The following is a 25,963-nucleotide window of genomic DNA, read 5'->3' on the forward strand; positions in this document are numbered from 1 at the left end:
CCACTCGCCCCTGGACCAGTGGCAATGCAGAGCTCAGGTGGTGGTGCTGCAGCTGTCTGCCAAAAAGAGTCGCTAGCTGGACACAGGCTGTGGTTAGTGTTTTAGACCCAAGTAGGAATAATCTTGCCTTCACTGCATATTTGGATTATGGTGGGGTTTTTTGCGTCAGATTGTTTCGTCTCGTCTTGTCTAATTAGTTAAGGTTAGCACACTGAAATGTCCAGGTGTGCAGCGCAGAGGCCAAAGCAGTGAAGAGAACCCTGAAAACACAAAATGCTGCTTGTAGTTTCAGATTCCAAATTCCAAATTCATCATGGATTTGTATGGACTATCACTGGCCGTATGATAGATATTGGGTTATGTTCATTTTTTTTTGTAGCATATGGCACAATTATAACCGTGGAAATTTTAGACAATTTGTCACACAATTATTTATAATTAGATATTCAGCAAGATTTTCCTCACCCATCATGTTGAAAAGACCCATGGTAATTAATCACATACTGTAATTCCACACAAGAATGTTCTTTTTTGTATTGCTCTTGCCAGTGGTGTTTGTGCTGGAAGGTTGAGCTTTGGCACCAGTGCGTTCTGGCTCTGCCTCTGAATGTCATTACCGTGGTCGTGACATTGCTTCTCCAAGCCCGGCGTCTCATACATAATGCACTGAGATTTCATTTCCAATGTCGTCCTGTGAAGCCCGCCTCACATGCTCCTGCTGCTCCTACCGGACTGTGTGTCACCGTGCCAAGGCGAGGGATAGCCGGGCCTTTTGTTCTAGAGTCCATTGTGATGCAGTGCATTCAGTGTTCTGTGAATTCAGCCTTTTTTCAACCAATGCTATGATGTCAGCTTGTTGACTTCAAGTAGTGTAATATAATCACTGGTTGGATGGTTAAATGTGCACAAGTGTTGATGAGAGTATATGTACTCACAGTCAAGCTCAAGATTTCCTATTCACTCATTACATTGATGCAACATCAGTCACAGGACTTTGTGAGCACATTCATGTGAGCCTTTGGTAAGGCTGCTGCTTTTAGCTCTAGAAAGAAATGATATGGCACCCTGATAGCAGACTGGATGACCTTTTCAAAACGCAACCAATATTTCAAAATGTCAAGAAATCACAGAAATGTAGGAATAGGTTCAGTCAATGTTCATGCCTTCAAGTCTTCTTTCTGTCACTCTGTGTGTTATATTTTGGGCATGTTTCATGGTTTTTGTTTTTTTTTTAAATCATTTTCATTCCGGTGCAATTGTTTTGCATATACCTACCTCAGTATGGTTTGTTCATCAGAATACTGTTCACCTTCAAATGACTGTGTTTGTCAGAGTGATCATAGCATATCTCTCTTCTGTGATGGAGAGTATACGTCAATGGAGAGTACATGGTAAAGACTTCACGCATGCAGTGGTGTCCTGTTTTACGACCATCGCCAGTGAGACAGATCTTAACGAGAGATCCTCTCACTGAGACGAAACCGCTTTGTTTTCAGGAGAAGAGCATCCAATCACATCGTGGCCATGTGAGCTGCTTATCAGAGTTTTGTTTGCCTTAAGAAATGTGTCTGCACTTGGGTTGTCTGTTTTAGAGCCACTGTGTGATATTCGTGTATAGGAGGCATGTAGGTTTAGAGCCAAAAAAGTGTGATAATGACATCCCTGGTCGTAGTCCATTCTTGCTTTGTCCAGCATTAGGATTTCTTACTTACTGTGCTTATGCTATAGCTTTGTCCTAGCCAGCTTTGTCCACTAGGATCATGACAATTTGAAAAGCTATGGCTACACACACCCACACAAACTTATTATCAACCCATTCAAGCTTTTAGTCACATTTTGGCATTGGTCACTAACCGTACTGTCATGTGTCTAAAGATAGAGCCATCCACTATTCACAGTCAAAGCAGAATGAGACATATGCTGTGTTGATAAGTTCTTATTCATTCCGATGATTTGTAAGCTAAATTTATTTTGTTTATGTTATGATTTAACAATAATGTTCTCTCTCATGAGTGATACCCCACAGTCTTCATTGCTACATTGTCTTTTTTTTGTACTAATTTCCGTATCATATTATGGTTTACTGATGGCTGTGCCAGCCTGACCACTGCATTAGTAAAAGCACAGTAATCGATGAATTTGGAAGTGATGGTTTTCTGTACCTTTTGATCTACAGTGATAGCATAATGTACAGATGTACTTGGTATTTCAGTTGCAATGGAAACTCACAATGACAATTTGAAAATGGCTATTTAATTGTAAATAAATGTATGCAAATGTACACGTTAAAAAAAGAACATTCCTCTCTGAGTCCTGATTGTGAAGGGTGTCTATTGACTAGAGGTCAGTGCCACAAGATGGCAGTTACATATGATGTAATACAGATTAAAATAGTGTGGTGTATGTGATGTACTAAAAGATGAAAAAAAAGCAAAAATATAAAAAACTGTTTATTATCGGTCCTTCGAGTAAGTTGCATTGTGTGATGGAAGTCTGAAGTGCTTCAAATGCATTCAAATATGTTAATCAGATTTTATTGTAAATTAAATGAGTAAAATCAAAAAGAACATGACATTTTTGTATATATTGGATTTTTGTAAATTTTTATTTGATTCTAATGCAACACAAAGTACCAAAATTCATTGAATAAAGTACACTGTGGTCATTTTCTCAGACTCTTCTGCCAAGTTCATTGAGGTTACCCGCTGTAACCTTGGAAAGGCTCTGTGACTGCCGTGCCATGGTCCTGCAGAGGAATGCTATGTGGTGTAAGCACACTGACTGCACACCTCATGTAGAGCTGTGTGCTGAATGCCACTATGTAGTGTGAGCACACTGCACGCCTCATGGAGCAGAAAGACGAGTAGGTCGGGGGAGACAGGTCACCAGCTGGGACTCCACACCTCAGGCTCTAGTAACTAACTAAAGGAAAACCGTATAAATTGAGTATTTCAATGATACAGACACACAGACACACACATGCACATAATGTAAAATGTAATACAAATAAAATGGCAACGTCTGAATATCTTTTTAATCAACAATCAACAATTTGCAAAACAAATTGTAAAAATATTTTGCAACATTCAGACCCTGTGGTTGGTTCTGTACCATTTATATCTGGCGTTAGAAGTGTGACGGTGTCAGGTTGACAGCCAGACAGCTGTGTGATGCAGGGACAGACAGTGTTGTCTAATTAACATGTACCAAAATGAGCTTCGCAGGCCAGTTGCTTTGCTCCCATGCCATACAGTCTAGGCATGCCTCCACCACACACTGCCCTATCTCTGCCTTGCATCTCAGCACAGAGGCAGATATGAATCGGTTCTTACTGGCAAACTACGGACTACATTTGAGCAAGTGCAGGGGTACTTCAACCATTTGGCACAAATTAATAAAAGATCAAACTTTAACTCATGCAATGGGCAGCATACTTTATACAGCCATAATGATGACACACATTATAGTACATTAGTAGTTAGAGACAACACACTCAAAAGATTTATAAAAATATGCTTTAATTATTTTAAACTCAACATTTCTTGATTTACAGTTAATGCACTGAGGTTTTCAGTAAATAGCAAAGATTCAAGAGGGCCAACACCAAGTTTTCATGACACATATACAATTTCTTCTGCAATATGTATAATAAAATGTGAACGTTTACACAGGGTAACGAATGTGTGCTTCTGAGTCACAGTCACTCACACAACATAGAAATCATAAAATCACAAACTTGTCGTGCTCCTGTGAGGGTGCATGCTCTGACAAGAGACCAAACCATATTAAAATCACCTGGCTAAAGGTATCCTTTAAACTGTCCATCTTCTGGAGGTCTGTTTCTGGGCAACTCACAATCATTTGTGAGCAAAGAAAGTGATTAAGCTCCTTTCATAATAAATGTAAAAGAAAAGAAACACACCTTGATGATATCCATTACAATTGCCATATTTTCCCCAAAATAGACTTATGAGTTAGGAATGTACGTTTTCACAACACAGCTGTAATATTAGTATACTTGCAACATTATTGATTGGTATTAGAGGAGGCATCATAGGGGTCTGCTCAGAGCTTCATAAACCATGAGAGTTGACAACTTCACCACTGTAGTGCAGTCAAACACAGTGATTGATAAAAAAAAAATAGATACGTCCCTATCATTTCTACATGATGCCATTTACAGGTGTGGTGTTAGTCAAATAAAGAAAAAAATAAGATATTTGTTATATAACTGATGATTTACAAACAGATCACATGCAAACTTGATGATACAACTGATTCTCTGTAAAATATACATTTATTCATTTTTTATCCATCATCTGACTGGAAAAGATTGAGATTGAATGCCCTCTGACAGATATAAAATGGTGAATTTATTACATCATATTTTGGTGGAGGGGCAAATAATCAAGGTCAATATGAATTTTAATAACAGCTTGATTCAACACACTGTACTTTACAAATACATTTCACACCAATACAGTATAGTTCCATTTTTCACCAATTCAGTTATTCATGTACTGTAGATCCATTTTAAAAAAACAAACAAAACAAACAAACAAACAAAACAAAAAAAAACACTGACCTCTTTTATAAGTTGAACATTTATAAAATTAACATAAGGCTTTTCACAAAATCAACTAATTTGGCAGTGGTCCTTTAAACAAAGCAAATTGTGCAAATAAATGAAAGACCAAACTCCAAATGATGACACACACACACACACACACACACACACACACACACACTTACTTATTACCAGTTGAACAGTCATCATGATTCTCTATAGACACATCTTATTAGATATGTGGCTTTGTGTCACAGACAACTACCAGTTAGTGCTGCTGCGCCATATCAGTAACATACATCAATCCTTAGTGCCGATGTCCACTTGTAGTGCTGAATTAACAATGACCTGATACACAGGAAGTGACCTGATACATGGGAAATGACTAGGCTTCTTTCGGTCGTCTGTGAAAACGCTCCAGAAGAGCTCGAAGGACATTACCTGGGATTTTTTGGTGTTGATCTATAAGTGCTTGGACAGCTTCCTGCACCTGCAAAGGGATCAATAATAAATAATTACAAAACGCAAGCAAATTAAATTATATGATATAATGCAGTTTAATTCAAACAAATTAGGGAAATAAGTCACCTTTTCTGCCAATTCTGCCGCGCTAAGTTTGGGATCGTATGGAATGGGATCACCTAGGAAAGTACGGAATTTGACCGGGAAACCTCCGTACACAGGAGCCAGGAGGCGAAATCTTTCATACAACCATCTGAAAAATTCTGAAACAAACAATAATAATAATAAAAAATCATCATCGTTATCATTCTAGTACATCTAGACAAATGTGGACGACCGCAAGAAAATCCACTCACTTAACGTTCCAAGAGAGCGAAATCCTTCTCGAACATTCTGCGTAAACATAGGAATTACTGGCTGCAGAGAGAAAACAGAGAGTTGGTGAATGAACAACAAAAATACAGATTTTGACAGAAATCCAAAATGGCCGACGGGAAGGGTTCCCTACCACTTGGGAGTCGATGGCCACTTGAGCGAAGCCCTTGCGCTTGCCCCAGATCAGCGGGTAGGTCTCGTCGCTGAAGAGCGCCTCTCTCACGCCGCCTGGAGAGATGCCCAGCAGGTGGCCACTGCGCAGGGCCTTCACACACTCCTCCTGCGGCCCATGGATCACACTGAACACCTCCAGCAGCAGCTTGAAGCCTGCACACACACACACACACACACACACACACAGTCGCACACGCACACGCGCACACACGCACTCGCACGCACACACACACACACACACATAAACTAGAGAGGCCATAGCTAGAGTCTGGAAATGTTTGCATTGGGAAAGATTGTACAGATGAGCTGTTCTCCACCGCTTCCTGAACTGGTCTCATTCCTATTCTGTTTATGATGCAGTCTTTAAACGAAATGGCCAGTTTTGCACCCCACATCATTACAACTATCATTGTAATTCTACATCATTAAATAACATATACGAGTTAGTAGAGTAAGGATAATAACAGTAAAGGTAAATGCTGTTTTGAGGACCACATGGATATACAGGGACCCCTAAAAGAAGACAGACATACAGTACTTACCAGGAACCTTGAACAGGAAGTGATCTGCCACGGAATGACAGGTGCGTCCCTTCTTAATGATGACATTTGCCAGGAAGTAGTAATAATCAATGGGAATAGCCCCATGATAGTAGACTATAAGGGCAGGTCCTTCATCTGGGATCTTCTCTAACCCATGGATCTCATAACCTAAAGTGATCGAAGACACAGATACCATCAATTAGCTTATCGGTAATTCAGAAATGAATATGGGGGCTCAGTAATTTATTAACATTTCTATTCTGTGGACAATTGTGGGCTTGTGTATGGTGCAATGTGGGGAACTGTATCAACATCACTCCTGTTATTCTGTCAATATTTTATTTTATTCTAGTTCAGCCAAAGTTTGCTTAACTTTCACTAATATTTAGAGCCCGACTGATACAGGATTTTAGAAACCGATAAATGATAAATTAGCCCATATTCACTTTCAACAAACACAATGTAAAAATGTACACTAATATTTAGTGTATTGAAAAGTTCTGATCAAGGTGGAACATTGTGTTTAAATAGGTAACTATCTGGTATCCAAATGAAAGGCTCTTGTACTGTACAATCTATTATGAAACTTGAAGTGATCAAAGACACCGGTGCCATCAATTAGCTCATCAGTAATTAAGAAATGTATAGCTCAGCAATTTTTTAACATTTCTATTCTGTTGACCATTATGGGGAACTGAATCAACATCATTCCTGTTATTGTAGCACAATTTACTACATGCCACTAATTCACATGTCACCATGACTGTACACACACACACGCACGCACACACACACACACAGAGCATACCATGCCATATGGCTCCGTGGCCATCCCAGAGAGTTGCCAAGGTTTTCCTTGCGCCATCCCACAGGTTGTTGGAATAGGCCTCCCGGAGCTGGTTCTTGTGCTTGTACACATGCAGGAAGAGTATGTTGAGATAGAGCAGGATCACGATGAGGAAGGGTAGGATGAAGACGATGGCCAGGGGCGTGAACACCCACAGCAGGTACTCCAGGTAGCTGAGGTAGTCCTCCAGGTGTCCCACACCGACCCACTCATCCCAGAGCAGAATCAAGCATGAGATGAAGCCGGAGGAGCCATTCCCTAACATGCAGGACTCGTTCCCATTGGACATGCTGCTTCACGGTTAGCCGCTCCCGATGAACACTGCTGGGCTGAGCGAGATGACCATCTGCCGCCGGGCAGACCTGAAATTTCACAATGAGGTAAGGTGAGGTAATATAAGGTATAAGTGCCTTCGGCAGACAGTATGTTAGGCAATGGAATCAAATCAGAGTCAGCAAAGACTGAATTTCAAATACCAATTCATGGTATTTTAATTCATGGTACTTGAAAACAGAACAAAAATAGCCTTCATTACGAACAAATGTTTTATTTTATCCTAGTTTAGTAACATTTTGCTTAACTTTCATTAATATTTAGAGCCGGGATGATGTGGGATTTTAAAGACAGATACCGATTTTGATATTTAAGGATTTCATAAACTGACAAGCTATAAATCAGCCGAAATTCATTTTTAACAAACACAATGCAAAAATGCATATTGTAATATTTAGTGTATTGTAAAAGTTCTGATCAAGGTCTAATTGTCTAGTGTCCAAATGAAAGGCTCTTGTACAATAAATTATGAAATAGTCATTAGGAATAACAATGGCAGGTCTTTGTTCTTATCTGTGGGAAATACCATTGTCATGATAACTTTAGAAGCCTTTTCTTAATGCTATACAATGGTATTTGTTGTGTTGCTTTACACAACTTTAACTGCATTACATAGTATGATACTTTGAGTGATAGGACAGGAAAATTGCATAACGTACGATAATGTCCATACTCTCATGACTTAAGGCTTGACCACATTTCCTGTGTTGCGTCTGCAGAACGGCTTAGTAGCATGTCGATTTTCATTTTGGCACTCATGTTAACAGGTTACAGCAGCCACAGTGCCCCTGCCATATCCGTGCCTGAGGCACGCCTCCAACCCTGCTGTAACTGTGACCCAGCTAAAGGATAGAAGGGACGCCTATTTGCTCCACTTCATGCAAGTGGTTCTGTGCAGAAATACACTGAAAAGACCGAGTTGATAGTCTTGAATTTCCTGTTAGGGATCAATAAAGTATCCATCTATCCTATCTATCTATTTATCTATCTGGGTCATTCCGTGTCAAATCAGATAAGATTGTTGCTGCACCGTCTCAGATTTTGTTCAAACTTTGTGTATATCATCAATGGGTCCTAAAACCAAGGCCTGTGAAATATTTCTGTGGAAATCATCTGTCTTCATATCTTTTTTAGACCTTGAAATTCTTTCATTTTTACAGCTTGAAAAACACATGCCATGTCTGGGCATTAATATCTTGACAAATATGTTCCCTAGCCTCCCCAAATTTTCTAGGGTGGAAGATCAACTCATAATAAGCATGTGTAAACAATTTAAAGTCTGTACTAAATGTCTCTTGACTCTCGAAAGGGCCCTCAATTTTGGAAAAACGTGCATTAAGTGTGATATTAAGGGTATTAAAAAACTGTTTATCTTTTTCACTTGGTATCAGTCACTATTTCCTCTTCAAATACGGCAGTTAATTAATGTTTTCCCACAATTTGAAGTCTCCACAACAAATAACCATGACAATAATAACAATAAAACAAGGCATGTTTGTATTTTGTGTCATTTTCATGTAACTGAAATGCTATGTGGGATAGGTAGTAGGATCATGAAAATCTATGTGGAAATAGAAAAGTATATGGACATGTAGTGTGTAAAGTTCTAATATTGCATCGAAGCCCCGTTCACAGAATAAATGCATGTAGTTACAGGTGTTTTGGTAACACCAGAATAAACATTTACAATAAAAAAGTGAAGTTTGGCACCCCCCTCTGGCGAAACAGTAGCATTTTGCTACTTTTACAAGGCATTAACTCTGGTAGCTATTTGAATGGAATGGAAAGGCTATATTTTACTTCCCGTATTCAAAAAGAAGCAGAAATTCCTAATACCTTGAAATTGAAAAGGATGCCAAATACACCGAATTATATACTTGAAATTATGTTTTAACCATTAATCTAAAATAGGCCTATCATTAGTTGGTGGCTTTTTTGCTATCCTTTTCAATATCAAGGTATTAGGAATTTCTGCTTCTTTTTAAATACGAGAAGTAAAATATAGCCTTTCCATTCCATTCAAATAGCTACCAGAGTTAATGCCTTGTAAAAGTAGCAAAATGCTACGGTTTTGCCAGAGGGGGGTGCCAAACTTCACTTTTTTATTGTAAATGTTTATTCTGGTGTTACCAAAACACCTGTAACTACATGCATTTATTCTGTGAACGGGGCTTCGATGCAATATTAGAACTTTACACACTACATGTCCATATACTTTTCTATTTCCACATAGATTTTCATGATCCTACTACCTACCCCACATAGCTTTTCAGCTGCATGAAAATGACACAAAAATACAAACATGCCTTGTTTTATCCTTATTATTGTCAAATTCATTTGATTTGGAGACTTCACATTTTGGGACAACATTAACAAAGGATTATATTTCTATAGAAAAGACTCATTGATGGCAGGTGTGTCCCAATGAAAAAGTTTTGAGACCCTCAATATCACTTTTTTTGCATGTTTTTTCAAAAACTAGGGACTTCTGTACAACCAATGAGACTGTGGTACAAACATTTAATCATTGAATCTTACTGAGAACATGCTTGTCTTCCATTCTATAAAGTTTAGTCAGGCTAGGAATGATACTTTTTAAGATATGAGTACCTTAACATGGCCTCCAAGATAAGGTCATTTAGAGAGTGTAAAAAGGCAAGGGCAAAAAGACAATGAAAACAATAGAATTGAGCAAAAATATTTTACAGATTTTAGTTATGGAACCTAAACATTGTGTAGACAAACTTTGAAGAAAATCCGAGTCGGTGCTGCAACCATTTTCCTGGATTTTGTCTGATTTGACACGGAATGACCCATCTATCTATCTAAGGTTATAGTGGATGTTACATTTTAGCTGAAAGCTGAATATCCCTAACTTTTTGTGAGTATGCTACATACTACCACAGTATAACCTGTCCAATAGCTGTCTTGACCACTTGTTTAGCACCAAGTGACTATTCCTTTCCTAGGGTGGCCACATAGTCTGGCTATCACCATACTAAGGTCAGTCTTTTGAGATTTAACATTAGAGCTGTCAGGCGAAATCCAAATTCGCCGGCAAATTCGCCGGCAGGGTTCACCCAGCGTAATGGCCACAAAGATCACAAACCAAAGTTCAAATAGCAAATGCTACCACATGAAATTTAAGTGAATGGACATGTGCAATCAAGAGAGTTAACAGCTGGTTTTCATAACTTACCTTTTCCAGAGTGACTGCAATGCTGAACAATACATGCCAATCAATCTCACACCTTAACGTTATCCCTGAAAGACAGAGGGGACGATAACATTACTGTGTAATTCCAGAGGATGGCGTTGCAAAAGATCTGAATATATTTCATATTTTAAATACTGAAGGAATGTAAAATAGCACCAACGCGTTGGCTGATGACAGGTGTGGCTAATGTTGATTTGCTAGCCAGTCTGTAAGCTTGCTAACATATGCTACAATGTTAAACATAACGTTTATGTAACAAGAAACCAACAGCTGAATGCCAGCAACATCAGGACAGTTTGTCGACAGCCTGCAGATAGCTTTGTGTATGTTTGTTGGGTGGTGTGTTGTAAGTGACCTACCAAGCTAGCAAACCGATTTCGTGTTTGAGATGGGCTATGTAAGTTCACGTTACCTGTCACTACCGCTAACGCTAGGAAACAGTGACCAAAACTACTGAAAGCAGTGTTCAAAGTTAAATCTAACCATCATAACATACAGCAATGTAAACGTTACTTAGCTATGGCAACCTTTCACAGAAGCTAACGCTATAATATTACAGTCCAGATCTACCCGACAGTGAGAGTAACACGTAAAAATGACTGTCTGTGAAGAGAATGTACATACATAATGCTGTCGTGGCGAAGTCGTTTTCCGTTTATTAGACAGCGAACGTTAACGTTGAGTTGACTGCAAATTTCTTCTATTTTCCTGGTTTATTCACCGGTACTCTATGCATGTGACACAAACAGGAAACAGCCGCATTTATGCTACGAAGCAACTTCCGTTTCATAATGCTGCTACATGTGAGGGTAACATGGTTAGAGTAGCCTAGGATGTTTGTTTGCTTAAGTAGGTGATGATCATATACGCTGTTTGTTATCTGAGTGGTATTTTTGTGAATACAGGGTACCAGTCCAACACTATGAGTGTTTAGCTTGTCAAGTTAGCAACTCCTGGGTAGACTCACTGGTGTTGCAGCATGATTTACCATAGAAAATGGAATGTAGTGCCTGTAGCTGACATCTTTTTCTACCATGACTCAGAGGAGCTGAAGTCTATTCATTGTTTATGCTCAAGAGCGTTTGTATGGTGAGTGAGTTGATTTACTGTCTGCACATACAAACATGATGGAAATATTGTTTGATATTGCTACCCACAGTAGGCTACACAGTCACTAGCAAGTACTATTGCAAGCGCAGTGGTTAATGTTGTTGTTAATGTTGTCGACTCCAGCTTTATGTTTTGTGACCGTCTGCTTTCAGTGATAGAGAACTGTACCGTTCAGATGCCAAGTCTCTCCACGAAAACTTGATTGATGATGCACTTGAAGGTATATGCGCGCCACACACTTCTATCTATCCCAAGCTGTGTGGTCATGCTGTGTAGTGTGTGCATGACATGTATAATCAGACTACTACTTTCTCCATTGTGATTCCTCCAGTGTCCCAGGATGATTATGAAGAATCAGACCATGACCATTTGTCAGAGAGTGATGACCTGGACGAGGAGACCAAACTTATGGCAAGCATGGGGCTTCCAGTTGAGTTTGGCACCTCTTCTGTCAAGAAAGTATGTTTTCAAGACTTTGGTTTCAATTATTCCTTTTTCAAAATGTTGATTGATACACTTGTCTGTAATGACTTTTGCTATTTCATGTTTGTATTTTCATTCATGTATAGCTCTATTGCAAATGTTTATGTCTGCCAGGTGAATTTGTTTCAACATTTTGTTGCATTTTCAGGGGAGAAAACATGTTTCGAAGACAATGGCCAGCCAACCAGAAGTGCTCTCTGGAACTGATTCTGAGCCTGAGGACGACGAACTCTGTGTTGTGGGTCCTACTGAAACCTGCGCCGTCCCTGACACTCCTGAGGAAGACGCTCCTGAGAGCCCAGTGAAGCAGGAGGGTTGGGAGAAGTACTGGGCTCAGCAGGGCGAGGGCCTGCTCTGGCAGAGCTGGCTGGAGAACCACCCGGACAACGATCCCTCCCCAGCGGTGGGACCCTGGGACTGCCCCGACACGAGGGAGGAGTGGGAGCTGCACACCAGCCAGACCTACCTCTACTACTGGGAGCAGTTCAGCTACTGGGCCTCTCAGGGCTGGTCCGTGGCGGAGGAGGACGCCCACAGCAGCACTGCGCCTCATGCCAATGATCCTCCACTGGATGGAGAGCAGGCAGCCGAAGAGGCCTCCACGGAAGGGCCGGACCCTCCCGCCCAGGGCCCTGGGGACGCCAGCAGCAGTGGTCCGGAGCAGGGACGTGCGGGGATGGGAGATGTGACTCAGCTGGTTGGAGAGCTGAGCTTACAGGCGGATGAGACGGGCAGGGGTGTCGGACAGGACGGGGCGCCCTCAGGATACGAGTGTGTGAAGGACAGGGGTGATGACAGCAGACAGTCTGTATCAGGCAGTGGCCGTCCCCACTCAGCAGGTGAGTCCAGATACGTGTCCTCCTCTGCAAATGCATCCTTGAAAGGGGACCAAACAAACACACAGCTGCATAGTTGATGGCTTGATTTAAGCTGTGAAAACTCCCACACACTCTCCGTTTCACTTGCAACGTTGAATGTAGACTATTATTTAACACTCCAGTCCACCGGCCTTTGTCAGGTTGAATTAACTTTGCAAGAGAAACAAACAGTGTGTGGGAGTTTTTCAGTGCTCGTGGACCTTTGGCTTTCTTTAGTGCACCTTAGAGGTATGCAGAAGTTTTGTTCTTTGATATCGCTAGTAGGTTTAGCATCTTTTGATTGTGTTGAGGTGATGTAAAAGAGCTAATGCACCTGCCGTTGCCACCTTGTTGTAGCCAGGCTCCTCAGCTCTGTGCTCTGAGTCAGAACAGCTGTGGAAATGTAGCCGTCTCCAGAGCAACACATTGACATGCATCCGGTTGCACATCGCAGAGCATTTGGTAGATAGTTTCAGGTTTGTTGGCTGCTTGTATCCAAATTCAAATCTGATCAAACTCCAGAGTTAGGATTTGGCTGTGGAAACAAACAGAACATACTGAACTACTGCAAATGATGTGAAAAACATGTTTCTAGCTCTGAATAATGACATGTAACTAATGAAATAATAAATATGACGGAATATACCAATAGCATAGCAATGATTAAATCAATGAAGAGGTTGAATGTTTGGTAGAAAATTGCATTTGAATGCATGCATGTAAGTTAGGCTGATACGCTGTTCTTTGTGAATGTCACTGTTCTCCCAAATGGACTATTTAGTATTCTTATTGGAGGTGGAGGGAGCGCGACTGTTGTCATCTCTCTACTGAATTGCACAGCATGCCACAGTATGCCACATGTGGTGGCCTAGTGTCCTATTTAGACTCATCATTTCTCCTCACTGGGCTGAAGTGCATTGATAGTTGATGGGAATTGGTAATCAAAAGCACGCAAGTCTCTGGGCCATGGCCTTATGTCAAATTCTTTTGCATCATAGTGTCCATCAGTACTTGTACGACTATTTTGATACTACTAGATCAGATTTCTACAGTATTTTTTGCTGGGAATCACATCAGAATTATTTATAATTATAGAGGAGGATAAAGTGTATGTAAATGAATAGAATGGCATCCTTAAATGTTCAATCAGTTGTGACCGTTCTGTTTGGAGCTGCCTCATGGAGCAGCCTCATAGGAATTCTACACTGTAATCAGGAGCCTCCAGTGACGGGTGCAGAATTACCTGGTTGTGAGCGATCAAGTAACATTCAGATACCTCTGTTCTTGCGCTGTTTTCATCCCCAACAGGGTGGCTTTCTCCCTCAGTCAAGCTGGGTTCTGTCAGCATAGTTTATGCTCCATATCAAACAATGTCTGCCTTTGAACCAGAGACATGTGACACAGGCCCATGTATTTTTAATGACTGTGTGTGTGCGTGTGAGCCTGAGAGAGAGAGAGAGAGACGGAGACCGAGAGATAGAGAGAGACACTGTGTGTGTGAGCCTGTGTGTACTGTATAAGGCAAAAGACAGCAACTTCATGAATTGGTAACAAATATTCTTTTGTTTGTGAAACCTGACACTTTGCAGTACAGGCTGCTTAACCTGTTCCATTGGGGGGTGGGGGGGAGCTGCATTGGGGAGCTGGAGACGTGATGAAATGTTCACTCCAGAATACGCTGTGGTTTTACAGACCACCAAGGACACCGGAGTCATTTGCCTACCAACCCAGCACGGCAGGCCACAACATCACCACATGATGACGATGGAGATGACCAAGACCCTCCAGAGAGCAAACCTGCCAAACTGAAGAGGAGGTGGGTTCACTGGAGAACATTCAAGTGTGTGTGCGTGTGTGTGCGTGTGTGTGTGTGTGTGTGTGTGTGTGTGTGCGTGTGTGCGTGCGTGTGTGTGCGTGTGCGCTCCCACTGATAAGCTGATGGCTGTCTTCCCACAGCCATGAGCTGGATGCAGAGGAGAGTCCCCCCATGACGTGTAAGGAGGCCTGGGACGTGCTGGGCCTGAAGCGCAGTGCAGAGCACAGGTGAGCCCCACTAGAGCAGTCCACTCCCCCTCCCCTCTACTGTGTCCCCCTCTACGTGCCCCTTCTAACTTCCCCTTGGGGATCAATAAAGTATCTATCTATCTATCTATCTATCTATCTATCTATCTGTCTAGCTATCTATCTACTCCCCCCTTCTACTGCTCCCTTCTCCTCCACCCTCTCCTTCACCCTCTCCTGCTCCACCAGTGTGCAGGACTGTAGGATTCCATGTGTGTACGGCTTTGTGAATGGTAGCTCTTCCCTCTGCCCTGTAATGTTTAGTTCCCCCTCTGCTCTCTTGTGCCCCTGTGTGTGCGTCAGGTTTGAGAGCGTGCTGAAGTTCAAGCAGGGCCCCGGGGGCCTGGGGGCCCAGAGAGCGGAGGGGAACGGGAAGCGGAGCAGGAGGAGGAAGGCCGCCTGTAAGGTCAACAAGCACGTCTTCTTCTCCGAGGCCGCCGAAGCCTGCCCGCTCTCCAAGAGCAGGACCCTGAATAAAGTAAGACCGGATGATAAGTGATTTTCAATTATGACCGTATGTTTTTAGTGTTTTTTTTTTTTCCCTGTTCCTTTACTGTTTGGTGAGTTACACAACCAGGTTTTATTTCTAGATTTTTTTTTTTTGTTTTGTTTCTCGGTCATGCTGTCTGTAGTGAGCTTTACACGTTATCGCTGTGTGAATGTGAGCAAGCCATTAAGCGGGTGAAGGGGTAGGGGAGTGGGTTGGCAACGTCATAGACGTTAGTGTGTGTGTGTGTGTGTGTGTGTGTGTGTGTGTGTGTGTGTGTGTGTGTGTGTGTGTGTGTGTGTGTGTGTGTGTGTGTGTGTGTGTGTGTGTGTGTGTGTGTGTGTGTGTGTGTGTGTATACTGAATAGGGAGACCTGTTGCATCACTATACATGCAGGATTGTGAACACAGGATTGTAAACACAAGATTGTGACCTCATATTTTCCAAATCCCAGTGAAACATTTAGTTTCTCAGTCAGAACATTGTGGGGAGGTTGTAGACTGGGTAAACCCAGCCCCGATCTGCCGGCAATTGGATTTCGTCCTGCAGCTCAGGCTGGGAACCTGTACATTTATCTCTCCTGCTTCCTGTACATTTTTGCTGGAACCAATCACAAACTAGCTTATCCATCAGGTGCACCCGAATCGTTGGTCTGATTGGTTGAAGGACTATATGCATACAGAGTCATTTGAACTATACCCATTGATCATGTCTCTTGTGTAGTAGAAATACTGCGCAGAGTCCCCAGACTAATGTTTAAACTTAAACGACTGATCTTAGTCTGGTGATAACCAGACTAGGGAGTCACCTGAAGACTAAGAACATTATGTGCCTCAGAGGAGTGAAGAGAAGAATAAAATGGCCCCTTATTGGTTCAGTGAAAGCTGAGGATAAGTGGATTCTATTCTGATATTCTGAGGGCTTGTTTTTTGGGGGCAGTTATGTCACATTGATCTTATTCACATGCTTTTCCTATTTGTGAGGTGTTTAACTTGGACTTTGTAATGAAGCTTTAATACAGTAATTTCCTGCATATAAGCCGCATTGTGTGTAAGCCGCAGGGCAGTGTTTTATGCAAGTTAAAAGAAACAAAACCATATTAACACCATATGAACTGCCCCCCTGTATTAACCTCATAGCTGAAGAAACTTTGCAAAATCAATGTCTAAGCCCCGGCTAATAGTCGGGAAATTACGTTAATATGAAAGGAATAATTATGCATAGCTCAAGTGAAGGAATCAAATTTGGGCTGGGTAGAAATGCCATATTCTTGCCAATTTATTGCAGTAAGACATACCGTAATAGAATTCACCTGGCAAAAAATATGGGTATCCGATCAATATTCTGGTGTTTCCTTAGATTGCTAAAATATAGTTTCTTTTACAAATGTGAACAGTCTTATAATACCTCCTCTCTTTCATTTTCAAGCTTTTATGTGAGAATAATGCATCTCTCTCTCTTTCTTTCTCTCTCCATCTCTCGCTCTATTTCTCTTTCTCTCTCTCTCTCTCTCTCTCTCTCTCTCTCTCTCTCTCTCTCTCTCTCTCCCTCCCGGCCTCCTTCACATTGTGCTTCAGGTTCAGAACTTTTTAAAACTAGTTCAGAGTGAGGGTGTAGAAGAGCACGGCGTGGCCTCGGCTCCTGCAGCTCCACCTGAGGAGCTCCATCAGCCTCCTGCACCCTGCGCCCCTCTGGCTCCGCATCCGGGGGAGGAGCCGCCTCAGGAGGAGCAGCAGCAGCAGCAGCAGCAGCACCGTGCCCCCAGCTCATGCCTGGAAGACAGCCTCTCTGACCCACATCTTCACAAGACCATTCAGAACTTCAGTGAGCCAGAACAGGACGAGGAGGAAGAGGAAGAGGAGGATGATGAAGAGGAGGGGGTGGCAGCAACAGCAGCGTCAGTGGAGGAGGAGGAGGAGGAGGATGAAGGTAGGAGGCAGAGGGATGAGAACACCCGACCCACGAGAGAGGTTTACAGCCTGGACATCCCAGACTACCTGCTCCCTGATCCTGCTGCCAACAGTGATGAGGATGGAGGTGCTGGTGGCGGTAAGTATCCTCCTACTCTAATGTGAACACTGTTCTCACAACATGGCTAGTTAAACAAGACTATCGTAGTATTAAAGTCGACTGCCCTAGCTGTAGCCTGTTCACTTTGGCCTGCAGAAAAATAAATAAATGTTGGTGTGAAGTTGGTATTACATTTCAATGGAAGTGGTTTTTTGAGTGTGTATATTTATTTATTTATTGTTGCCTCATTTTGCACCACCATGCGCTTCTTTTCCATAGCTGAGAGCAGCGCCGCGAGGCCTAGTAAGAAGAAGAAGAGGAAGCCGAGGAAGAGGCGGCCAGACGCGGACATGCCTCCTGAGATAGCAGCAGAACCGGAGCTAGCCAAGTACTGGGCCCAGCGCTACCGGCTCTTCTCCAGGTTTGATGAGGGCATCCAGCTGGACCACGGTGAGTTCTCTTCTCTCTAGCCCTGGCGTTTTACTTGGCCTGTCCTTAATCACTGGTATCAACTACCTCCTTGTTTTGGCCTCTAAAAGATTCTATTGAAACCCTCTTCTGAAAATATGGGTCGGTCGATGCGGTCAGCTTAAAGCCTGTGACCTTCTTGTTCACAGTCAGATGTTACACCACAAGCTGTTATAAATAAAGCGTAGCCGCAAACTCTTAATTCTTTCACTATTTATTCGAGACCGACGTTTTGTCAGCAGCCTTCATCAGGGTTGCTGAAATGTCGATCACGAACAGATAACAGATAAGTGTGCAGCTCCTCTTTTTGATTTGTGATCTCTCTCTAGCCAGCCTCTCTGTTTGAGTAGGCATTCCTTCACTATGTTTATACACCACAAACTGCTCTCATCTCGTGGGGAGTTATTTTGGTCTACATGCATTAGCAAGTCTAATGAGGGATTCCCTCCACTGTAAATGCAGTGGAAATTGTCATACCAACACTGGTTGTACTGTACTTGAATGGAAAGCTTTATAGTGCAGTTGATTTAATAATGAAGGCAGAATATGTACTCCCCTCACGGTTTATTATAGTCGTCCGTCTTACCCATTTCTTTCTTAGCCTGTGGTCCAACGATGGGAGATGGACATTTTCTGCGTTGTCATGTAGGTGTTATTTCTCTGACACGGTTGACATTACTGATGAAGTTTTAGATAGAAGAAAGAAAAATGTAAAAAGAACATTGCTGACAAAGTGTGTTCAGAATCCTCTCCGCTAGATGTCAGGCATACGTTTGATTTTTGATATTTTTTTTTTGACGAAAACACCGTATCTGTGAACAAACCTCTGAAGGGTAAGTCAAGGTGTATGTAAATGGCGCCGCCTGTGAGTGGCGAAACGTGGGTTGCCCGATGTAATGTTTCTGTCAGAGAGAAGCAGCCGCATGTGGTGTTCGGTCGGCTCTGAGTGAAGATGGCTGGCTGGCTGCTTGGCAGGCCTGTTAGAGGAGCTGGCCCTGTCTTCTTGTCTGTGGGGGCAATAGTGCTGACGTGAGTGAACGAACGAACGAACAAAAACTCGCTCCTCCGGCCTTGCGTGACTGTACATTCCCGCTGGAGTCAGCTTCTCCTTCCTGGAAGATTCTGCTTTGAGCCTTTTTGCTTTTCCTCTCTTCCCTTCTCTCATACAGTGAAGGTGTATAGTGACCTCCAGAATGAGGGTCATATTCTTGTCTCTGTGACGCTGCTCTCTGGTGTTTTGAAGTTTAAGTTCATCTCTTGGGCATGCATGATGTTTATGTATACTGGTCCAAGATGGTTATGTGATGTCATTTAATGATCCATATCAAGATCATAGACAAGAAGTCTTGTCATTGACATTAATCTAGACCTTGGTCCTATTCAGAAATAAAGGAATGCCCAGTGCACATTTCGCAAGTTAATACAAATACTGTAATAATAGCAGTTGGGGCATAATAATATGAACCATAGCGTCCAGATAAGCCTTCTCATAGGGACCGTAGCTTCATGCTTATCGGAGACCGTGACGTGGTGCCAAAATAAAAACAATATGGAGCAAACTAGGGCTGAACGATTTGGGGGAAATATCTCATTGCAAGTATTAGGATTGATATTGCGATTGCAAATTGATTTGTGATACAAGTCAAGCCTGAGTTAAAGATTCACTATATAATGTGATGAAACATTACCAATTAAGATAACATTGAATATGCGGTGCTCCATCCACTCATGCACGGATGCAAATGAAAATATACAAATTGCCTCCAATTGCCACGTTAAGATGGGCCACATCGGATTATCTGGCATGTGGAGCATGGTGCCTCTGACTGATGAACTTGACTGTCTGTCACACAAGGACGACAAAAAAAAAGCGACATTATTAACCATTGGGTCAGAGTCGCAAGCTGCACAATTACTTTCAGCCTTTGCAATTTGCTAATTGCATTTAAGATCAAATTTGGATTGGATTCCGATTAATCTTTCAGCCCTAGAGCAGATGGTTTCCCTGTGGTTATTTTTGGCCAGGACTTGTTGGCCCATCAAATTCACACAATAAAACTGAGTGTACATTTTTTTTATTGTCCGATAACTGGGCAGTCTTGGTTGATATCCAACAGTAACACTGTAAATGTGCAGCTTTGACCTTGTTGGGCCTATCTTTGTTAGCCTGGTCTCCAGACTCACTCCTTCGTTTCACTTCATGAAGAAAGCCTGGCCTCTCATGATGGGGAAACGTTTCCAACTCTAGTGTTCCTGCATTCATTATACATTATACATATAGTCTTAATTTGTTTTTTTATGTTTTTTTTTTTACCCCTGAACCAAATTGGTGAATAGTAGTTTGTAGTGAGTTGTGTCATACTCTAGTTGCAGAGAAATACAATGAAACCCCAAATTTCCCACAAAAGAAAAGCACTTGTGTGTGTGACTTCTTCCCCATGTTATGACTAATGCGATTCATATGGTTTTTCTGTCTCCCGCACTGTAGAAGTCAGTCATTCTCAGAGCGTTTGAAATTCTGTTTGAAAAAGAGAGATCTGAGCCTTCACAGCCACTCACTTATTCATACCAACATAGATGCTACTCGTTTTCATGGTCCAAGGATGCTACCACACACACACACACACACACACACACACACCATTGCGCTGCTGTTTTCTCCCATAGAGGAGCAGCAGCAGCAGCAGCACTCTAATGAGAGAGGGCACCCACTTTAATTTCCGAGCACTACTGGCCGTGCTGCATGGACAGCTTTAAACAGCCATTTTATAACCATGAGGCCTGCTGAGTTTAAAGTCAGTAAAATGAAGCAACAGACTGCGTGGAGTGCAGTAATATCATGAGGCTAAGGGTCGTTCATGCCCGATCAGGAATATTGCCTTGTAATATTTAAAGACTATTTTGCTACATGGCAAGTACAAAGGCGGAAGAGTTAAGCTACAAAATGGATTATGAAAATGGAAGAACATGTCGGCTTACTTTTCGGAGTAAAATCTACTTCATGATCACCATAATGAAAAAATATGATTTTAATCTCGTAGAAAAAGAGTGTGCCATCACAAGTATAGTCACAGCTGTGAGCTGGGTGGAATGTCAAACAAGCTGCACCTTAAAGCAAAGTCAGGCTTAAACATTGTTTCAGATATTTCGTTTGTTTCTTAATCATAGAACAAGCTTCTTTTTTCCAGTTGTTCAGAGTGAAATCTTAAACGGCTTTGGTGTAGCCAGTCAGTCAGTCCGTCAGTCAGTCCGTCAGTCCGTCAGTCCGTCAGTCCGTCAGTCCGTCAGTCCGTCAGTCCGTCAGTCAGTCAGTCAGTACGTAGCACACAGACAGGTAATTGAGGACCAGTGGACAACTCAAAAGGTTGCAGTGACCTCCACATTTACTGGTATCCCTGGTAAAGTTGAGTAAAAAGCGGTGTAAAAGATAAAAACCTCTTTGACAAAAAGACCAGTGCCATCACAATTATTGGCACCCTTGTATTGAATAGTTTGCTATTGCTAAGCCTCCTGTTGCCAATGAAAGAGCTCGTCATCTTCTCCTGTGACATCTCATGACGTTGGATAATACAACATCTGATCTGAAGATATGTTTGGATTCATTGACCTACCGAATGATCCAAGCATGACCCACCTTTACTCTCTCGGCAGAGATTGACCGATTTTCTTTGAATATATTCAAGTTCTTCTTGGAGTTCATAATACCATGCACCCTAATAATGATCCTCGAACCTTTGGGATGAAAATAACCCCACCATAATTGTCATAAGGTATTGGGTTCTTTTCAGTTCAATCAAACCCACCTGAGTGTTTTTTTGCCAAAGAATGCAATCTTCAGATGATACTTTCCAACCCGATTAATCACCAGAATTATAAAGTATTATTATTATTTTAGTTTTTTTTAACCTGTTTTTAGGCAACTTCACCAGGGGTGGCTATACATGTGGAGGACAGTGTATAGTGCTAATAGGGCTTTGGTGAGGAGTTCTCGCAGTATCTGTGACACCACAGCGGTGTATCTCAACTGGCCGCATCCACCACAGTTTGTCATATTTTCGCCTGTTCAGGGTTGACCTCTTTAATCTCCTCACAAGCTGCTCCAAGCTATTCTCATAGATGAATTCCTACGAACTATCGCTGTGTTCGGTTTGGTTTGGTTTCTACTTGTTATCCAGCTATGCATTTTTAAGAATGTAAACAGCTGCTCAGTTAGAAACGGGTGCTCCAGTACATCAGTATCCAATACATCAGTATTCTGATCGCAGAATATCAGCTGTCAGATTTCCAGTGGTAGTATTTTAACACGGCCAACACTCACTTTAATAAACCAAGTTTGACAGTAATCTATTACCACGTTTACTCATCTGCATATTTATGGAGAATGAAATTCACAGGGCGTCAGTGTGGAGTTTTATTTCTAGGTGTGTGATTTTTCACAAGGGTGAGCACCGATGATATTCCTCCACCGATGATATTCCTCCACCTGGGTGTTGGCGCTGTGCAGGATGGAAGTGGCGGTATACGGCCCAAAACTCGGCGCTGAATTCCTCCACATTCTGATGAAGCCTGCTCTGGCCCAGTGAGCATTGCTTGGGCAGGTGTTTTATCCTCCACAGAGCGGGAGGTACGAGAGGCGTAGAACAGGAAGAGGGGCTGCCGTAGCCGACAGCAGATGGCGGGGAGGCCCACGGAGGAGAGGAAGACATGGTCTATTAAACCTCCCAAAGAGAAGGGAAAAACTGAGCCGGAAAAGAAAAAAAAGAAAAAACATGCATCACCGCACACTTGGCTGAAATGTTCTGGCTTGAGAAAGTGTTGGACTACGGGGAATCGTTCATTTTTAAAGTTGTTAATTCACGTTTTAGCATAAATAGCACAGAGTTCATTAATATGCCAAAAATGGCATTTTTACATGTAACCGATGCGAACAGATTTGAAGGGTTTCGTCTGTAAATAGACATGAAGAGGATAGAAAGAGCCCCGGCGCCACTGGTGGCAGTCCTCACTGTGTCAAGACACTGACGCAATGTACAGTGTGCGAAAACTGGGGAGGAGGCGGGGGACAGTGTCAAATAGATGAGGTCATTGCGTTGGTGGCTCTGTGGCAAATGGGATTGCTGAGGTGCACTGCCCCCTCGTGGCCATTGTATGCGTTGCAGTTCACAATTCCCCAAGCACTTTTCAACCTGCCAATAGATTCCTTCAGAAATGGCTTGTCCCCTGGAGGCACATGGACAGAGGTTCTGCAGCAGCTGAGCACTCTTGTGGACAGGGACGCATCATGCTGTGGGAATCATCTGTGTGAGAGTGTGTGTGTGTGTGTGTGTGTGCGTGTGTTGGCCAGGAGGCTTCTGCTGAATATCTCTGTCTCTCTCTCTTTCCCATGACAGAGGGCTGGTTCTCCGTGACTCCAGAGCGGATCGCTGAGCACATCGCTCTAAGGGTCCAAGCCAGCTTCCAGTGTGAGCTGATCGTGGATGCGTTCTGTGGGGTGGGAGGCAACGCCATTCAGTTTGCCCTCACTGGAAAAAGAGGTAAGATTCACCCTCATGAGAGGGATAAATCAGCGTGCCGCTCTAGTCTCCTCTATTCTTAGTTTTAGGGTTGAGGATATTCGTGTCAAGTCTAATAAAAATGAAGACACTCAAACTGCCGTGTGCTTTGTAAAAGGATTCTCCATTCAGATAACAAGTAATGGTGGACCAGTACAGTGTCTAAGAAACTGGTGCCTTTGCATATCTAGATAGTGGGTTTGGCCTCAAGCAGATGAATTCAATTGACACAGTATTGTTAGATTCAAGTAGTCTCTGTGTAAACTGTCTGTTTGGATCCATCCCCCCACTCTCTCTCCATCTCTCTCTCTCTCACTTTCTCTCATTCTTTCTCACTCTTTCTTTCTCTTTCTCTCTCTCACTCTCTTTTTTCTCTCTTTCTCTCTCTTTTTTCTCTCTCTCTTTCTCTCACTCTCTCTCACTCTCTCACTTTCTCTCATTCTTTCTCACTCTGTCTTTCTCTCTCTCTCTCTCTCTCTCTCTCTCTCTCTCTCTCTCTCTCTGTCTCAGTGATAGCCATTGACATTGATGCGGGCCGGCTGGCTCTGGCGCAGCACAATGCGCAGGTGTACGGGGTGGCCGACCACATCGAGTTCCTGCTCGGGGACTTCCTGCAGCTGGCTCCCAGGCTGCGGGCCGACGTGGTCTTCCTCAGTCCCCCGTGGGGAGGGCCCGAGTACTTGAGCGCAGACGTCTTCGACATCAGGACCATGATGACGCCTGAAGGATATCCTTTAGAGTCTAGCTCCTCTGTCTGTGTGTCCGTTTCACTCTTTTCTCACCAGGCGTTTTAGGGGCGAAGACCTTCATCAGGTGTACTGTATGTTCGTCCCCCGTTTTATGTTAACAGATTCAGTAACAGAAGCTCTTCTTTTTATTAATGCTCTTGTTGTTGATTGAGCATCACTTCTTTGTCATGTCTCTTTTTGTTTTCTTTAACTAGCTCCACATTTGAAATTTTCAGGTTGTCCAAGTTGATATCTGAGAATATAGTGTATTTTCTCCCTCGAAATGCAGACATGGAGCAAGTAAGATGCACATTTTCTCTCTTTTGAAAAATACCTGGGATATATATATGGGAAATACCTTCCGCGTGTGTGTTTTCGTTGTGCACATGGGACTTCCTGGTCCAGTATTTACTGTAGTGAGGCTTAGGGCTGTGTGTGCTCCTGATGTCAGGTGAACAGAATCCAGGCTCTGCAGCTGAGCTGCTGGAGAGGCATAGGGTTTCTTTTCTTGTCAAAAAGTGTCTTGTGTGTTAATTGGTGACATTGGCAGGTAAATTGTTACGGGGGAAAAATCCATGTTTGAACTTTTGGAACATGTTTGAGCCGTTTCCTCACAGTTAATACCTCACCGTGAAGTCCTCAATTTCCTTAGATGGGGTGTGTGTCCCTTAACAAGTGAAAAAGGTTAAACAACTGATTAAACCTTCCCTCACTTTGCGTGTGTGCATATGCTTGTGTGTGTGTGTGTTTGTACGTTTGTATGTGTCCCTGCAAATGCATGTCATTTCACGCTCCATGGTTTGGTCAGCTGACTCTTGTGGCTGGTCTAGATGTAGGCCGTCCGTGTGGTCTACAGGCCACCTGTGTTTGCAGAGTGTAGCCAATGAAAATAAGGTCCTTGCTGATGTTTGATAAGAGACTTCAATCTGAACCATTTCACACTCTTAAAAAATACTTTGATTTTGTTTTAAGTTTTTTAGGCAATGTATTAATGCATTTGTGGACTTGCCAGTTTTGGTCATGTGTTATTGACATATGATTGCACTTCATGATCCAAGCACCACAGTGACTTTGTGCTTTTGTCTGGTGTTCAAGTAGCTTGCTTGCTTGGCACTAATGATGCAAGACTGCTAGTCCTACGCATTCTGTGGGTTCAGAGAAAGTATAGTCTGTTTAATTGCTGGTCTCTTGTTGGTAGGTGCAAAGAGAACATGACATAGTATACTATTTCACAATTTTTCTCAACTCTTTTTTTCAGATTGCCTCTCTTGCTGGTCCTGGTGGAAGAGTGGAAGTGGAACAGAACTTTCTTAACAACAAACTAAAAACTATAACAGCCTACTTTGGTAATTTAATCAAATCAGACTCTTAGTGTCTATTTAACAGTTAATCTGTCTAATCATGCAGTCTTGTCAGTGTTCATTTTAAACTCTTGGTGTACAAAAAGTACCTATCATTTTTTATTTATTTTATTGTCTCAGTTTTTGTCTAGATTGAATTTGTACTACATACCAGTGTTTTATATTAAAATTGAACTTCCAAATCTTCCTTGTCGTTACATTGAATTTAGGAGGGACTCCTAAGAGGCTACTCATTTTACCTCTCAAAAAGTAAATTCACTCTATTAGGCGATCCTTACATCACATATCTGTTGCTATTTCTGGGCCTAGACATGCATGCCATAGTCACC

At 42.4% G+C, this 25,963-nt stretch overlaps 2 protein-coding genes across 4 annotated transcripts; one reads left to right on the plus strand and one right to left on the minus strand.

Annotated features, from left to right (window-relative positions):
• Window positions 1-3,501: 3,501 nt before the first annotated feature.
• tmem68 (transmembrane protein 68) lies at window positions 3,502-11,271 on the minus strand. 2 transcript variants are annotated; one of them, XM_062519707.1, is made up of 8 exons: window positions 11,142-11,271; window positions 10,500-10,564; window positions 6,929-7,329; window positions 6,121-6,288; window positions 5,538-5,731; window positions 5,386-5,446; window positions 5,156-5,292; window positions 3,502-5,057 (listed from the first exon to the last, which is right to left on the minus strand). In XM_062519707.1, exons 3-8 carry the CDS (start codon window positions 7,254-7,256, stop codon window positions 4,953-4,955), a joined length of 993 nt encoding a protein of 330 aa, XP_062375691.1. In that variant the 5' UTR covers window positions 7,257-7,329; window positions 10,500-10,564; window positions 11,142-11,271; the 3' UTR covers window positions 3,502-4,952. The 2 variants fall into 2 exon arrangements, with proteins under 2 accessions (XP_062375691.1, XP_062375698.1); XM_062519714.1 differs by lacking the exon at window positions 10,500-10,564 and having other exon boundaries at window positions 11,142-11,256.
• On the plus strand, window positions 10,482-25,651 carry tgs1 (trimethylguanosine synthase 1). 2 transcript variants are annotated; one of them, XM_062519695.1, is made up of 14 exons: window positions 10,482-10,694; window positions 11,561-11,606; window positions 11,780-11,847; window positions 11,959-12,086; window positions 12,259-12,949; window positions 14,660-14,783; window positions 14,924-15,010; window positions 15,332-15,506; window positions 17,093-17,564; window positions 17,805-17,975; window positions 23,384-23,527; window positions 24,056-24,272; window positions 24,495-24,573; window positions 25,532-25,651. In XM_062519695.1, exons 1-14 carry the CDS (start codon window positions 10,688-10,690, stop codon window positions 25,643-25,645), a joined length of 2,523 nt encoding a protein of 840 aa, XP_062375679.1. In that variant the 5' UTR covers window positions 10,482-10,687; the 3' UTR covers window positions 25,646-25,651. The 2 variants fall into 2 exon arrangements, with proteins under 2 accessions (XP_062375679.1, XP_062375670.1); XM_062519686.1 differs by lacking the exon at window positions 10,482-10,694 and having other exon boundaries at window positions 11,261-11,606.
• The last annotated feature ends 312 nt before the right edge of the window (window positions 25,652-25,963 follow it).

This window comes from Sardina pilchardus, chromosome 2, assembly GCF_963854185.1.
Source record: "Sardina pilchardus chromosome 2, fSarPil1.1, whole genome shotgun sequence".
NCBI classification, from domain to species: domain Eukaryota; kingdom Metazoa; phylum Chordata; class Actinopteri; order Clupeiformes; family Clupeidae; genus Sardina; species Sardina pilchardus.

Excerpts from the sequence above, each read along its gene's own strand:
- tmem68 (XM_062519707.1), bottom strand. The coding sequence starts at position 7,256 with ATGTCCAATGGGAACGAGTCCTGCATGTTAGGGAATGGCTCCTCCGGC. Across the intron at positions 5,732-6,120 it reads CTTCCTGTTCAAGGTTCCTG|GCTTCAAGCTGCTGCTGGAG; the intron begins GTAAGTACTGTA and ends GTGTGTGTGCAG. Across the intron at positions 5,058-5,155 it reads CGGCAGAATTGGCAGAAAAG|GTGCAGGAAGCTGTCCAAGC; the intron begins GTGACTTATTTC and ends ATCCCTTTGCAG.
- tgs1 (XM_062519686.1), top strand. The coding sequence starts at position 11,497 with ATGATTTACCATAGAAAATGGAATGTAGTGCCTGTAGCTGACATCTTT. Across the intron at positions 14,784-14,923 it reads CCTGCCAAACTGAAGAGGAG|CCATGAGCTGGATGCAGAGG; the intron begins GTGGGTTCACTG and ends GTCTTCCCACAG. Across the intron at positions 17,565-17,804 it reads GGATGGAGGTGCTGGTGGCG|CTGAGAGCAGCGCCGCGAGG; the intron begins GTAAGTATCCTC and ends TCTTTTCCATAG.